Raw genomic sequence first — 16,372 nt, forward strand, 5'->3', positions numbered from 1 at the left:
ATCTATTTTTATATTTGTAGATTTATTGCGACTTTCCCAGAATCTTCTTATCCAGCAGTGTCCATAAATCAGATAAAAAAAAATCAGGAAATACTCCAGAGCGTCCCCAAGAGTCATCATGTGTTTATTTTTTCTTGAAAAAATAAACACATGATGATTCAAACTAATCTATTACGAGCGGCATGCAATAAGTAATTTATCATAGCAGTGTTATATCAATAAATAAATCCAGCCTTTAAAAAAGGTGAGTAATTGACTCCACAGCAGTGTTGTACATCAATTTCTTGTTCACCAAAGCCCAGAAATTACAGGAACTTCATTATGAAAACTGAGTTAAGCAGCTCATTATCCAGATAATTATGTAACACAAACGATAATAATGGGATCCATTCATATTAGGTGTTTTTATATTGTTGTGTAAGCGTTTTCATTATTAAGGCTCAGACTGTATCAGCGTGGTCTCACCTGCACACTCAGAGATATTTCCCTGTATAACATTAAATGACAAAGTGCCAAAAATATTGGGCTGTTTTTTCAGGGATTATCTTTCCTGTGAACTGCTTTAATGTGGTCACAGCTGGCGCTCCTGGTCCCTCAGAACAAACATTAACTGTTTGGGAATGATCTTTGGTCAGCTGGGAAAACTCAGTTGTGGGAAGCGAGCAAATATAACACCGAGATTAGTTAAATTAGTTTGTTATATTAGGGTTAAAACCTGATACTGGCCACCCCGCTGCAAATTAACGAGCCAACAAAGTATGATGAGATTCAAATTTGATTTTTAACAAGCTCTGACTCATACTCTAAGGCACGCTGTGGAATTGCTGTGTGGATCTGTGGGAGTCCTGCCATCTTCCCAGTTGGTGATCTGGGAAATGCAGCCGTACAGAGGAATGCAGACAAACTGTGCGTTTATTTCTTCACATCTGCTGCTGATTGTAGATGGAGCCGAGTTTTGTTTTCATAATCACTGTTTGTTTTATTTATCAGTCGGGGTTCTGATTGGGCTTATTTGCTATTCAGTTAACTGTGCATGGTCTTATAGATGCGCTACACAGCTGTTTAAAACCTCAACATATTTAATGTAGCTTTAATTTTTTTTTAAGCAGTGTTTGCTCATGATGGTTAGATGGCAATTGCTGTAATCTGTCACGATCTGAAAACATTCAGGTGTTTCCTGTGCATCCTTTTGTTTTGTCATGTCAACGTTTAAACCAGGCTAAACCAAATGCTTCCATAATGTAACACAAAACGTCTTTGCATTATCATTTTTGGAAGACTCCACCACATTAGCAACAACAGTGCAGTGCACCGCATATTTAATAACTATCTCACTTTTTTTTTGTCATTATTTCCGCAGGTCAACATAATTCCCATCATTGCCAAAGCGGACACAATCTCCAAGAGCGAGCTTCATAAATTCAAAATAAAGATAATGAGCGAGCTGGTGAGCAACGGCGTCCAGATATATCAGTTCCCAACAGATGACGAAACTGTCAGTGAGATCAATGCCTCCATGAATGTAAGTAATATTTTTGGCACAAAAACATTTAAAAAGTCAAAACATTCTTTGTTTTAATGACGGTAACACATGCTTTGACTAAAACACCATAAATAAAGAGTCAGTGTTTCAATGCAGATGAATTACAGTCTCACAATTTTGACTGTATACTTTGTAAAATATTTATAATATTTGCAAACACTAGCTAACCGTGGGTATGTAGCTATATACAAGGATCATATGTCGTTGGACCCACTGATTGCACTGATTGGCACTTTTCTATTCTTCTTTTTAGTTCGTAACAAGAACTAAAAAGAAGTTCTGCACTAGTCTGCCTATGCAAGCATAACCATAACAGGCACTCTGAGTGCACAAACCTGGGCCATGGCAGCTCACTCTCTGGGCCTTATTTACTTTTAAGGGAGCAGTATTGTATTTTGTATATAAACTTAATGGAGGAGTAGGTAATTGAATTATAAATAACTGGGTATGAATAACTTCTGCGTATTATATAATATTTTACTGAAGTATACTTCTATATAACCAGTCAGCTCATTTTCTTTCTCTTCATAAAGCTTTCTTTAAAGATATAAGGTGAGAGGTCAAATGTTACATGATATTTGGATGCAAACTATTATGTGATATTTGGAATCCCCATATACAGTGGGATGCAAAAGTTTGGGCAACCTTGTTAATAGTCTTTATTTTCCTGTATAAATCGTTGGTTGTTACGATAAAAAAAAAAAAGTCAGTTAAATATATCACATAGGAGACACACACAGTGATATTTGAGAAGTGAAAAGAAGTTTATTGGATTTACAGAAAGTGTGCAATAATTGTTTAAACAAAATCAGACAGGTGCATAAATTTGGGCGCCACAAAAAAAGAAATGAAATCAATATTTAGTAGATCCGCCTTTTGCAGAAATTACAGCCTCTAAACGCTTCCTGTTGGTTCCAATGAGAGTCTGGATTGTGGTTGAAGGTCTTTTGGACCATTCCTCTTTACAAAACATCTCTCGTTTATTCAGGTTTGATGGCTTCCGAGCACGGACAGCTCTCTTTAACTCACACCACAGATTTTCAATAATATTCACGTCTGGGGACTGAGATGATCATTCCAGAACGTTGTACTTGTTCCTCTGCATGAATGCCTTAGTGGATTTTGAGCAGTGTTTCGGGTCACTGTCTTGTTGAAAGATCCAGCCCCGGTGCAGCTTCAGCTTTGTCTCTGATTCCTGGACATTGGTCTCCAGAATCTGCTGATACTGAGTGGAATCCATGTGTCCCTCAACTTTGACAAGATTCCCAGTCCCTGCACTGGCCACACAGCCCCACAGCATGATGGAACCACCACCATATTTTACTGTAGGTAGCAGGTGTTTTTCTTGGAATGCTGTGTTCTTTTTCCTCCATGCATAATGCCTTGTTATGCCCAAATAACTCAGTTTTTGTTTCATCAGTCCCCAGCACCTTATTCCAGAATGAAGTTGGCTTGTCCAAATGTGCTTTAGCAAACCTCAAGCGGCTCTGTTTGTGCTGTGGGCAGAGAAAAGGCTTCCTCTGCATCACTCTCACATACAGAATCTCCTTGTGTAAAGTGCGCCGAATGGTTGAACGATGCACAGTGACTCCATCTGCTGCAAGATGATGTTGTAGGTCTTTGGTGCTGGTCTGTGGGTTAACTCTGACTGTTCTCACCAGTGGTCGCTTCTGTCTGTCCGAGTTTTTCTTGGTCTGCCACTTCGAGCCTTAACTTGAACTGAGCCTGTGGTCTTCCATTTTCTCAATATGTTCCTAACTGTGGAAACAGACAGCTTAAATCTCTGAGACAGCTTTCTGTATCCTTCCCCTAAACCATGATGGTGAACAATCTTTGTCTTCAGGTCATTTGAGAGTTGTTTTGAGACCCCCGTGTTGCTACTCTTCAGAGGAAATTAAAAGAGGAGGGAAAGTTACAATTGACCCCCTTAAATACTCTTTCTCATTATTGGATTCACCTGTGTATGTAGGTCAGGGGTCACTGAGCTTCCCAAGCCAATTTGAGTTCCAATAATTAGTTCTAAAGGTTTTGGAATCAATAAAATGACAACAGTGCCCAAATTTATGCACCTGCCTGATTAAGTTAAAAAAATTATTGCACACTTTCTGTAAATCCAATAAACTTCATTTCACTTCTCAACTATCACTGTGTCTCCTATGTGATATATTTAACTGACAATTTTTTTTATTGTAACAACCAACGATTTATACAGGAAAATAAAGACTATTAACAAGGTTGCCCAAACTTTTGCATCCCACTGTATCAGTATCACTTGTCAATACAGACAAAGACAGTACATTTTAAGCGTAGTTTAAAAGATAAAAAGCATTTTATGAAAGTTTGACCTTACTTGACCTTGAAGAAGAGGCCCAAAGTGACGTGATATTTAGATTCACCCTATATCATTACCTATACAAAATAATACAAACAGTAGCAGTAAGAAACATAATTTTAAATGGCTCTGTCTAGCATTATTATCACTTTGACCTTCACAACTCGACTCTACAGTCCTACAAAGTTTGATCAGAATTCATGCAAGACTTTTATATGCAAGTGTGTTTGCAGACAGAATGACAAAATTGAATGCACACACACGCAAGCGCTACCAAAAATGTAACCTCCTTGGTTTAGGTAAAAAATTTAAAAAGTGCATAAACTTTATGATATTACTCCAACTTAAGTTTCATCTTACAAGTAGGATTATAATTAAACGTATGCTACAGACCTTTGCTGAAGCATCAGGCACAAGTGCATTTTCATGATAATATCTGTCTATTTTTAGATCAGAATTTATTATGCCTCTCATGTATAATCATAATGTTTAAACACACACCCACGCATGTACAAAAATGGTGAACAAGACAGCATTTGGTTCTCCGAGGCACTGTCCTTGTACAGTATCCCAGTCTATTCATAGTTGGTTACATCAGCACCCACACTCGCCAGCTTGCTGGTTCCTCTGAGCTGTAACCAGCCAGCTGGTTTCAACTCGCCATCTAATTTTTGAGGTAGCGTGTCAGGCATGTTTCCCCTGCGATGCCTCCTCACTGTTGGTCTTAATGAAGCATAGTAGCTCCAAGAGCAATAATAAAGCGTGTGTGTTTAATCACTTCAACTAAATAGGTCTCCCATCTGAGCCACAGTTGGGAGACCCATTTTGTTTTAAAACGTGAAACCGATCACTGGTGCAGCTCATATGTAAACATGGTTACGCTTTGCACTGGTGTGGTTTGGTTGTGAAGGATAAGAGAGCAGACAAATATAGTGAAACGGCTTATCCGTCCTGTTCGTTTTAGTACAGTTTACACCACAGCCTACTGAAAATTGACTTGTTCTGTGAAGAATAAAAAAAAATCTCCTTAGGGCAGTGTACCCTGGTCCCCTGCTTATTGCACCAGTAAGAACTTTTTTTTTTGTAAAAACCTTTTTGACACTAACCTGTTTTTCTGTGCAGGCCCATCTGCCATTTGCTGTAGTCGGGAGTGTGGAAGAAGTCAAAGTGGGGAACAAAGCAGTGAGGGCCAGACAGTACCCCTGGGGTGTCGTTCAAGGTGAGAGATGCTGACAAGAAATTTAACCACAATATGTTGTGTTTGTATTTTACAATCAAATAGCTGGTTTATTAACCCTTTATTGATCATGGGCCCAACGGCGGGCCCATTTTACAGGTAAATTTGAAGGGCCGGTCAATAAAGGGTTAAAGGATCATTTCTTGTTTGATTAATTTTTCAGGACTACTACAAAAAGAAAGTGTTTTTTTTCTTGTAAAATACCACATATTATATATCCTCAGTTAGAGAAAATGGTTATACTCCATAAAGTACTAGTCACAACCGGCAATGTTTTTTTTTACGGTCCATTGTCCAGTGTTGGTGAGCCTGTGCAGATTAATATCTGACAGGAGTGGCACCCTGTGTGCTCTTCTGCTGCTTCAAGGTTTCAGGGTGTTCAGAGATGCTCTTCTGCATACCTTGGTTGTAGTGAATGATTATTAGTTTTGCCTTGCTATCAGTTCAAAGAAGTCTGGTCACTCCCCTCTGACTTCGGACATCAGCAAGGTCTTTTCTTCTAGAGCACTGCTAGTCATCAGATATTTCCTCTTTTTTGAACCATCAGTAGTTTCTGAATTACTCAGCACAACCACTCTGGCACCGAAAACCATGCCACATTCAAAGTTGCCTAAGTGACCTTTCTTCCCCTTTCTAATGCATCTTGACCTTGTCTCTTTACTTAAAAGTACTAAGTTGTAATTGGCTAATTAGGCATTTGCATTATTGAGCGTTTGAATAGGCGTACCTAATGTGTGACAGGTGACTGTTTGGGATATTGGCACAAACGCTGAACTGTTGTACAGTTGCTGTTACGCCGTTTTATAAGTTTGCTTGATTTTCTTGTTTTTGCTGTGCTGTGAATGTGGCTGAAATCGGTCATGTGGGATTTTTATCTTTTGTTTATTTTTATATATCTGAGGAAGTAGGTGACTCAGTGTCCTTGTGCCTGTGTTTGGGTGTTCATGTGGATGTTTTGCAATATTAAAAGTCATACCAGGCAGTAACTCTGTATTTGAGAAAGTAGAATGAGAAAAACAATAAAGCCAGTGGAAGAAAAGTAACCTGCAGGAATCATAAAAAATAATATATGACTGACAAAGCTCTGAATCATATGATTCATTTTTAAATAAAAAAAACAAACAAACTAGTAGCTGGACTCACTATTTTATTTTTTTTTGTTCTTGTTTTTTTTATTTGTTTTTTGTTCGTTAAGGACGTTTTACTCAGTTAAGTATCCTTGGTGAAGGATGTTTCCTGCACGTGGCAGAGTGGCGAGTGCATCCCATAGTTTTCCTGTTTATTTTTACCCGTTAATGCAGAATGCCCTCCACAGCTGACAGTGTCACTTTATGCGGAGTGACACTAAAATGAAGTATGGAGATCGTTCTGACAGTGTCTCTGTGCACACGCAGACAGTTTATCGTTAACGATGTCTCGTCTTTAGCTTCATGCATTGTGTTTGTAGGCGTGCAGAGCCTGGATGTATGCCTGGATATTGGCATGAATGCGTTGCCCGTGGAGACGTCGGGTTTCTTGGGAGTTTTTGTTTCCCACAGCTCATTCCTCTGTGTTTGTCAATGATGGTAAACAGTTTAATTTAATAATGTCTCTCTCACTCACACACACACACACACACACACACACACACACACACACACACACACACACACACACACACACACACACACACAGATTTGCTGTGAGAATATTGCTGCTCATGTGGGAGTCATCCTCTCAGAGAACCTCGCTCACCCCCTTCCACTCTCCCTCCATCTCTCGCTTCCTTCCTTCCTTTTTCGTTTACTGCTCCCTCCCTCACCCATCTCTCGCTTCCTCTCCTCTCTCCATTATCTAGTGGCCACTCATTCTCCAACCCTCAGAGGACACTGTGGTTATTTCTAAAGCCTGCTGCGTGTCTCCTGTGGGATGGATTCCTCTGGACTTATCAGTCACTGTGCTGCTCTAGTCCAGTCATCCGACAGACTGGTGCTTACTGCAAAAAAGTTTTGTCAGCCCTGCTGTAAGCTCATTTCTTTCCTGGTTGCTTTTCTTATTTTTTTTTTTACAAGTGTTCTTATATATTACACAACACACAATAATGTATTATAGTTGCAAGCAGGTATGTAGTATTTGTTTATTTTTGTATTTAGAAACAACTATAACTTGTGCAGTAGACTCTTGAAGCTTGTTGTTGTCTGCATGGTTATGTCTCATCCGTAAAGTCCATCAATGTCTGGCATCAAAAGTCTAAATTGATGGGATATAATAGAGCAAAGCTGCTTCCATTTTGACTCAGCCCTGCTTTCACACTGATTGCTCATCATTCATACAACACACTTGTCACAGTATCTGAGCACAGAGGTCTCTGTGTTTTATAACATGCAGCTAACTGAAGGGAGGCTCTCAATCTGTGGAAACAGTTTGTAGATGCCAGATGTCATATAGATGGGTTATGGTAACCTCTTAAAGAGTCATGAGAAATTTCCATGAGCTTGAAGAAAGACAGACGAGGGCTGTCTGCTGACTAAAAGAGCTATTCAGGGGGTCTTTGTGTGTGTGTGTATTTAATCTTCCCCAAGATCTCATTGTGCTGTTATCTCTGAACTCCAGACATCTGTGACACGTAGCAGACCTTCTCTGCAGCTTTCTATGTGTTACTATTCACACAGATAGAAAACGACACAAAATTAAGAATATTTTTCTGGCATCAAATTACACATCCCTAATCACATAAACAGTAAATCCTGAGAATGTGTAGATTTATGTAAGTTCAGAAACGTACATTTGTTCTTGATTTAAAAAAATGTATTATTCAGCATTAATCTACTCAGTAAAAGTATCACTAAAAGCTACTAAATAATCACATAGATCAAGTTTTTCACAGACTTATTTTCTTCTGAGAATGTAATCCGTCCATTGATATTTCGTTGGTTTTAATATTTCAGCAGAAAGCAGAAATAAACAGTGACCCTGGATTTTTAAATTCAGAACTTCCACCAAACACGCCTGAAGACTCGTCACCACCCAAACAGCCTCACTGTACAAGGGCATTATTTGAACACAATTTATTAATGTTCTCTTATACAAACAAGTAAAAAGAAAGAAAGAAGAAGAGTCTAGACACGGCCCCAGAGGAAATGATCATGCACTGAAGTAATATGAGGTGAGATCACGTCTTTATACTGTAAAAGACAGCACTGCTGGTTCCCACATCCCTGCATGAAGTACGGCATGTACTTTACAACATGACTCGCTTTTATTACCATTTAAATATCGTAATAGTATATACACATAGTATGTATATAAGCCCACAGCAAGACAGTGAGAGATTAGCAAATTGTGAATATTTCCATCTGTCCATCTTAAAATTCTTGAAGAAAGCATAAATGACCCAGATCATTGTACATGTGCCCAAATTGTTTTGTATTTAAATGGTTATAACCCATTACTGTACTGTAATAAAATTAAAGGGTTAGGGTTAATGTTCCATGCCAATATTTTCTTGCCAGTGTGAAAAACTGTTGTCAATTTTTGTCAATATTTGCACAATAAGTCAGTGAGTTGACCTTGAAGACCTTGGTGGATGTAAGCCAGATTTTAATGGATTGTTAACATGACCCCACTCTACACCTCTACTAAGTTTTATCAGAATTGTTTCAAAACAGTTTGAGCTATGGTGTTTACAGATAGAATGACACTATCAAAATCCTACCTACCTCCTTGGCGCAGGGAATAAATATTTGGAAAGCAGTAAGGAATTCAAGGATTCAGCAGAGACTGAAGGATGTATATGATGAGGCAAAGCTTTCCCTAATCTGTAATATTTATCTTTGAAACTCCAAACATCTGGAAGCCTTTCCAAAGACTCACGGAGCTGTTAATCAACCCAGTAAAAACCGATCATTCTAGATTTTTAATTGCATGAATGTTTACTTTTGATAACTTTATTTGGAGCCACATCTCTCTTGCTTGCTTGCTTCTGTATTTCTGTGCATGTGTCTGTGTACCAGCAGAGCCATGTGCTTCTGTATCTTGAGGGCTCAGTGCTGCAGGCAGTTGGAGAGTTGGCCTTCATTCAGTCCTCACGGGGGTGTGGTGGTAGTGGTGGTAGTGTGCAGAAGAGAGGCTATTAGATGCCAAATGAACAATAATTTTCTGTAGCCTGGATGCAGCCCCAGTAAACGGCTAGTTTCTTTTTTTTAAACCCATGTTTTTTCCACTAATGATGTGCGGTTAGCCAGCAAATTTGAGCAAAAAATACACGAGTGACTGAGTCATGCAGCTGAATGACTGCTGATTTTTGAAATTAATTTTGCTTTCAAAAGAATTTGTTAGTTTATTTTGTGTTTTGTCCAAGTCTAATAAAGGAGTGCCTTCTTTTTTTTTTTTTTTAAAGTTACCCTTTGTTGTTTTGTTTAAATATTTATGTTGCATTGTTATATTTTAACGTCATCCTCTGCAGACTTTCACATCTGTGTCCACCTGGAAAAGCTAATTGCCATGCTAATTGTGCTTTTTGAATGCCACCACTGTTGTTTATTCATCCTTAGAGCTTCTGGTGGTATTTAAACATAATGCCTTTGTATTTTCTCACCACGGTGACCTTTCTTCACAAATCGGGTCTGAAGCAACCAAAGTAATCTTAAGGGGTTGCTGAGTTTTGCCAGTAGGTTGATGAACTTGACTTTCAACAAATTTTTTAATGAGTTATGCTTTTATTTTTTTTAGTTTAGTCAAACATTCTATTAAGATATCCTTGGGATCTACTAATACTCCATTCATTGTTCTCCAAATCGTCTCCTGTTATTTAAAAGCAAAACAAAAAAAGCTTACTGAAGATGTTGTTCAAGTTAGTTTCCAATATAGACAAAAAGAGATCGAATGAACTCAGAAGGTATTAAAAGTTTTTATTTAATATACTGAAGTCTTGCCTTGCATGTTTGATCCGAACAAATGATGTTGCACACAAGTTAAACCCTTTTTGTTTTTATTTTATTTTAATAAGATTTCTCTCAGCAACAGCAGATCTGTAGCAAGCATTCTCGCTAGCTATAGTTGAATGGAAGATCATCGTTTTATGGTGGGAAACTGTCAGTATTAGCTAAAATACAAAACTCGCGTCAGAACTTCAGTAAATAATGGCAAATGGACTGCATTTATATAGCTGGTTTATAGTACTTCCTGATCTACAGTCCCCCAAAGTGCTTGTTTGACTTTTCTTTCTGCCTGTATTAGCTCTTTATGACTCACTTGTTTTATCTTAACTTTGAGATTGTTTTACTGTACAAAATGGTTCAGTCATCTTAGGGTTTCCTGCCATTACAGATCTTAGCTTTGGCCTCAAAATGAAACACATTTTATTATCAGAACAGTCCTTATTGTTTTGATGGGGTGAGGTGACCTGTGACTGAAGGCTTCAACAGAGTGGATGCCCAGGGCACCCATCATCCCCTCTCCCCTCCTCTGCTGTCAGTCTGTGAGGCAGGAAACACTTCCTGCCCTTTCGTCACCATGAAGGCATTTAAGTGTGAGACTCACTCAAACGTGAAACTAAAGTGAAAGTTCTCTCCAGTTGAACAAAGTGAGCACGAAAAGTGCAGAATATGAAGTCTGCTGGAAAAAAAAATTGCTTTGGTTTAATTTAATCACTCAGGATGGCGTATATGTACATGCCGAATTATCTGTTTCCTGTGGAGGCTTCACATTCCTGCTTTTAAGAGGAAGAGAGGCTGAGGGAGTGACAGATGGCATGTTAAAGTCATTTGAAAATGATGGCCAGGCACTGAATGAAGGCGTGAAGCAAGGACTGAAAACAACATTATTTGGACACCAGAAGAGTCTAATGTGGAGGGAATAACTAAAAGGGCCTCCTGAGTCTCTGCTGCTGTACTCATGGCGTTCTGTATTTGTCCTTTTAGTTGAGAACGAGAGCCACTGCGACTTTGTAAAGCTCAGAGAGATGCTGATCAGAGTCAACATGGAGGATCTGAGGGAGCAGACACATGCCCGCCATTATGAGCTGTACCGGCGCTGCAAGCTCGAGGAGATGGGTTTCAAAGATACAGATCCTGACAGCGAGCCATTCAGGTAGATGGTGGACACACCCAGTGCAACACAGACAATGCGTTTATTGAAAGGCTCACACAGTCAACCAACTGTCAACAGCAATGAAAGGAAACGATTATCTTTTGAAGACTGTGCCTAATCTTTCTTTGTTTCTGTTCTCTGTCCTGGCTTTACTGCTCTGCAGCCTTCAGGAGACGTATGAGGCTAAGAGGAAAGAGTTCTTGGGGGATCTGCAGCGCAAAGAGGAAGAAATGCGGCAAATGTTTGTCAACAAAGTAAAAGAGACGGAAGCAGAACTTAAAGACAAGGAGAGAGAGGTCAGTCTGGAAAAGCCGAGCTGTCGTTTATTTGATAGTCAATTGCACCTGACATGTCCACACATCAACTTCAGGTGCTTTTTTGTCAGAAGATCAGAAATATTGTGCACACAGTTTTGCATGGCATCTGTAAAACCTGTTGAGTTCAGCACATTTTAAGATATGACAAAGTGTCTGCACATGTGAATGACCGACTCTGTTTGTATTGGTTTATCCTAATCACTCATATCTGGCACCACTGTGAGAAAGTACCAAGACCCTCATCACACGATTTCCCTACAGTGAGGCTCAAAGTTATGACTCAGTGTCAGTTTAGGAAGCTGTGACTACACAGAAAGAAATGCACAGATCAAACACTTTAAATTATTGTTTGTAACTTGACTGTATGTCTGATCTAAGAAAGTTTGTCTTGGCATTTTTAAATTTTGTGCAGTTTCTACAGTTTACCACCAACTTTCTCAGTGTTGGAAAGAGATGAGTTTTCACCTCCCATCATAGTATTACGATTGAAATCTACAAAAGTGCATTATTTCCTTGTTGTACTTGAGGAGTGCATAAAATGTTGCTTTTTTTTTTTTTTTTTTTTTCTTTTCTTTTCTTTTTTCTTTCTTCTCTTTTCTTTGTGCAGGCTACTTTTAACCACATGACTAAACGTCTTTTTACTTAGGGCATTTTTAAAGAGTTCAAAATATATTTTTTTCTGATTACATTTCTGTTTTCCCCTTTTATTTCCCAAGCAGTAGCTAGCTACTTGGATTCACTGAATGCTAACAACAAGCCAACAGCTTGTTATAGCAGCCCTGAAGGACTGTTAACCTATTGGAGAGAACAGATTGGACCAGGACTGCAGTAGTAACTAGACTATGAAGGGGAACAGATGGATAGTTCTGCACTGATGGCACAGCCTTGGACCTTTCTGTCTGGCGAAGAATTCAGAAAACACTTCATTTCTTTCATAATTTTAGCTAATACAAGAAAAGGCACGTGACAAAACTTCGGGCACCTCAGACAGATTAAATAATACATATTACATCCATTTACACAGTGTAGTATATGAACACTATAGTTCATATACTTCATCAGGTGAACAGTGCAGAAAAAAGTACATACATACACAAAAAAAAAAAAAAAAAAAAGTTGCTAAGGGCTCCCAGTAACCATAAAAGCCACACTTTAGGTCTTTAACACCTGCATTTAATAGTTTCTATTTTGTTTGAGTGTCTACTTGTCAACTATACAGGGCCCTCAAAAACACTTTGAGCAGCTCTGCAGTGCATCCAGTGTTATACATACCAAAGTGTTGCACACTGCAATAGCAGATGATGGTGTGTTGTCGATCACAAGGGAAGCAGTGTATGACTAAACAGGGGGATGCCCTGTTTTTCACTGCACTTCATAATATGGTTATTTAACCTGCTCTTAGTAATATAACCATGCAAGACAAAATTATATACACTGAAAAAATATAGGAAAAGCCAATGTTCAGTTCAGTTTGAGTATAAAAATATTAGTCAGACAAACTCTTCCTAAACTGCCCTTTCTTCTAAAGTTTCGTCTCTCTTGTCCTCATCCCATTTGTCCGTCTCCACACTCGTCTTCTCCCCCTCAGTTGCACGAAAAGTTCGAGCAGCTGAAACGGATGCACCAGGAGGAGAAGAAGAAGGTGGAGGATAAGCGAGGATACCTGGAGGAGGAGATGAACGCCTTTAACAAGAGGAAGGCGGCAGCCGAGACACTGTCCTTATCTCAGCCCGTCAAGAAAGACAAGGACAAGAAAAAGTAAGGCAGTCCCTCTAAGTCACTCAATCGTGTCATTCTTCTCTCAGTAACAGGAAGCTGCTTCTTTTTTAAACCCTACTCCTTTCTTTAAGTAATCCTCTTGCCTTTCACTGTGTGCCTTCAGAACCTGAAATGATTTCCCCGCTGCTCTTGTCTCTTCTTGTTTTGCTGAGTAACACTGATACACGAGGTTAGCATTCTGCTAATTCCCTTGGATTTATGGAGCCTTGAATAGAGCGTGTTTTGCTGCTTTAGACCTGTTGTCGACCTGTCTCCAATACACAAGCATTTCAACCATTATAAAGGCCTGGCATGCGTTAAGGAAACTTCCTCTCCTTTTTGTCCTGCCCAAGCTTAACATTTCCTGTGCTTTCACTCTTTCCTTTCGCCTCGCTCTAATTATTCAGGATACTCAGTCAGGAGGTAGTGAAAACCTCAGAAAGGGCAAAACTGATGTTTCAATAGGGGTGTGCTCATCGTTGTTAAATCTTCCACTTTATACCTGATGCTTTCTTCTTAAGTACGGTATTGCACTGACATGCATAGCGATCTATAGCTCACCCATCACAGCAGGGATCAAGGTGCTGCGGTTGTTTCAAAGCCCAGTCAGCATTGTTTTGAAATTCCTTCGTTTAAAGCTGCATTCTAGGAGCCTTCAGCTTGTTTTGTCTTTAGACCAACTTGTTCACATACTGTTGATAAGAGGCTGCTTTTTTCTGGTTTAGTCTTGGTCAAGTACAACTTGACTGTTGAAGCTATAAAATGAGTTTGATCTTCATGAACTCATGTAGTAAAACAGAAGTTTAGCTTGAAGTTTCTTGAAGCTGATAACGTTTTGAAATCCTTATTAGGAGCTACAAAATGCAAGTTCAGTACTTGGATTCAACTTTTATCTGCTCAGTTTTTCATGAAATGACCTGGTCACGAACAGTGTTGGTCAAGTTACTTGAAAAAAGTAATCAGTAACTAATTACTGATTACTTCCCCAAAAAAGTAATCCCGTTACTTTACTGATTACTTATTTTCAAAGGTAATTAATTACTTAGTTACTTAGTTACTTTTTAAAAACACGATTTACAACCTGAATAGGTGATAAAGCGATAGATCTTTCAGCCCAATTCTACTTTTTCTACATAATCCATCATACAAAATGTAATCAAATGGAAAAGTCTCTTTTTTTTAACTTGTTTTATCAGTTTTAATCTTTTAACTTTATGCATCAAGCAAAAATTTAATTATATGCAACATTCTCTGACTTGAATAAATTAGTTTAACATTTAAACCTATTTTCTGCACATTCCAGCACATAAAATAAAATATTCTTTGTGTTTACACTCACTCTTTCAAATAGATGCAAGTAAAACACAGCAGAAAATAAATAAAGTCAAAGACTAGCGGTCCTGTTGCTCTATTTTCACCTGTAAAGCAGGCCTGGGGGTAGGTGGAGGTTTACCCTGGTGCACGTGTGCCGCGGTCAGTTGAAGAATCCGCGAGTTTCTCTTTGTACGTCGTTGTGCACTCGGTGCTTGCTTGGAAGTTTAGGGGTTTTTTTCGCTGTAAAAAGAAGTTTTCTTCCCACGCACGATGGACGCTAATGTTTTTGTCACTTTTTATGGAATCAAACTCAAAGTAAGGTCAGTACTTCCACGCTTTAAACGCTGCGTGCTCATACTCTCTCCCACAATCGATATGTGATCCACTGTTGATCTGCACACAGCTGTTGTCACAAACGTCGCACTCGCTTATGTCACTGTCATGAGACATTCTCGCAAAAAATCACGGTTTTAGTAACGCAGTAACGCAGTGTTCCTACCGGAAAGTAACGGTAATCTAATTACCGATTTTGCAATAGTAATCCCTTACTTTACTCGTTACTTGAAAAAAGTAATCAGATTACAGTAACGCGTTACAAGTAACGCGTTACTGCCCATCTCTGGTCACGAACCTTCTACCTGCCAGTCACTTGTCCTGTGAATATGGGGCACATATATCAACAAATAGCAGTAATTCCTGCACATTCATTCAGGATTTTGAGTTAAAGCTGAAAGTCTGCACTTTAATCTCATATTGATGATTTCAAGGCCATTTCAGACAGTCAAACGTGTACAATGTTCAGGTTTCACTTTACTTCAGTCTGTCGTGTAGCTCCTTTTCAGTTCTTTATCTGTGTTTTGTTTTGTTGGCTGGCGGTCCCTTACACACTGTATCACAATCAGAGCTGGCTTTGAGTGAAGCAAGCATCTCTGTGTGTATGCCAAGCTTTGGTCATAGGTGAACGGCAGTGAAGTCTTCATGGTCATTCCCACCAAGTTGACCAGGCATATGGCTCCATCTTGTGGCCGCTCACGTGCATTACTCTTGTTCCTGTTGCAGATCTTCCATTTTGTGCGTTTCCGAACATCATTTTTGGCCGTTTCACTCAGGACTGGTGTTCGAAGTAATCATCATACAGAGTGTAGTTTAAAAGGTTCACACCTCATTCACCAGCACACGCGCTACGATTTTATCTGAGCTTCCTAACTTCTTTGCTTCAGTGCTGCTTTTCTGATCCCTCTCTTTTATTTCACTTATTATTTCAGTAAAGTCGCTGTTTGTTCATTCGATTTATTTTGTTTATTGTTTGTCGTTGTTTTTCAGTTAATTTTTGGGCGCTGTATACCCTTCCTCACACGGCCATGGATTTGTCCTCCATCACCATAGCAGCGACAACATCTGTTTTTTGTTGGTTTGTTTGTTTTCGTTTGTTTGTTCCGACATTCCATCTTGATATTGTGCACACGGACCAAAGACACTGAGGATGATGATGATGATGATGATGGTGAAGCCACAGGGAAGAAAAGAGTGAAAGATGGTGAGAGATGATGAGCAAAAATATTCACGTTCCATCAGAGGCCATCTCATTTATTCAGGATCTTTGTTTGTTTGTTTTGCTTCCCCCCCTTTGGACACTTTTTAAAATAAATATGTATGTATATGCGTTTTGTTTTGCTTAATTGTGATTTAAATATTTTGTTGTTTTCTTTTTGTTTCTTCATTAACTATCCACACAAGAAATAAGAGCTTAAAACCATTCGAACCTTTGACTGTTTGGTACTACAACGTAACACCTGGGCAAC

The 16,372-nt window shown here is 39.0% G+C and overlaps 1 protein-coding gene across 2 annotated transcripts in view; it reads left to right on the forward strand.

Moving 5' to 3' along the window:
• The window catches only part of septin8a (septin 8a), a 31,805-nt gene extending 15,433 nt beyond the window's left edge, over positions 1 to 16,372 (forward strand). Inside the window, exons 5-10 of one of the 2 annotated variants that reach the window (XM_085364627.1) lie at positions 1,361 to 1,522; positions 4,998 to 5,094; positions 11,013 to 11,181; positions 11,345 to 11,477; positions 13,087 to 13,256; positions 15,894 to 16,372. In XM_085364627.1, the coding sequence (XP_085220753.1) occupies positions 1,361 to 1,522; positions 4,998 to 5,094; positions 11,013 to 11,181; positions 11,345 to 11,477; positions 13,087 to 13,256; positions 15,894 to 15,897 (735 nt within the window). In that variant the 3' untranslated portion in view covers positions 15,898 to 16,372. Of the gene's footprint in view, positions 1 to 1,360; positions 1,523 to 4,997; positions 5,095 to 11,012; positions 11,182 to 11,344; positions 11,478 to 13,086; positions 13,261 to 15,893 lie in introns of those variants that run through there. The other variant, XM_085364628.1, reaches the window with a different exon arrangement.

This window comes from Diplotaxodon limnothrissa, linkage group LG10 (genome assembly GCF_057381915.1).
Source record: "Diplotaxodon limnothrissa isolate DT_005_m linkage group LG10, D_limnothrissa_male_GT1.1, whole genome shotgun sequence".
NCBI classification, from domain to species: domain Eukaryota; kingdom Metazoa; phylum Chordata; class Actinopteri; order Cichliformes; family Cichlidae; genus Diplotaxodon; species Diplotaxodon limnothrissa.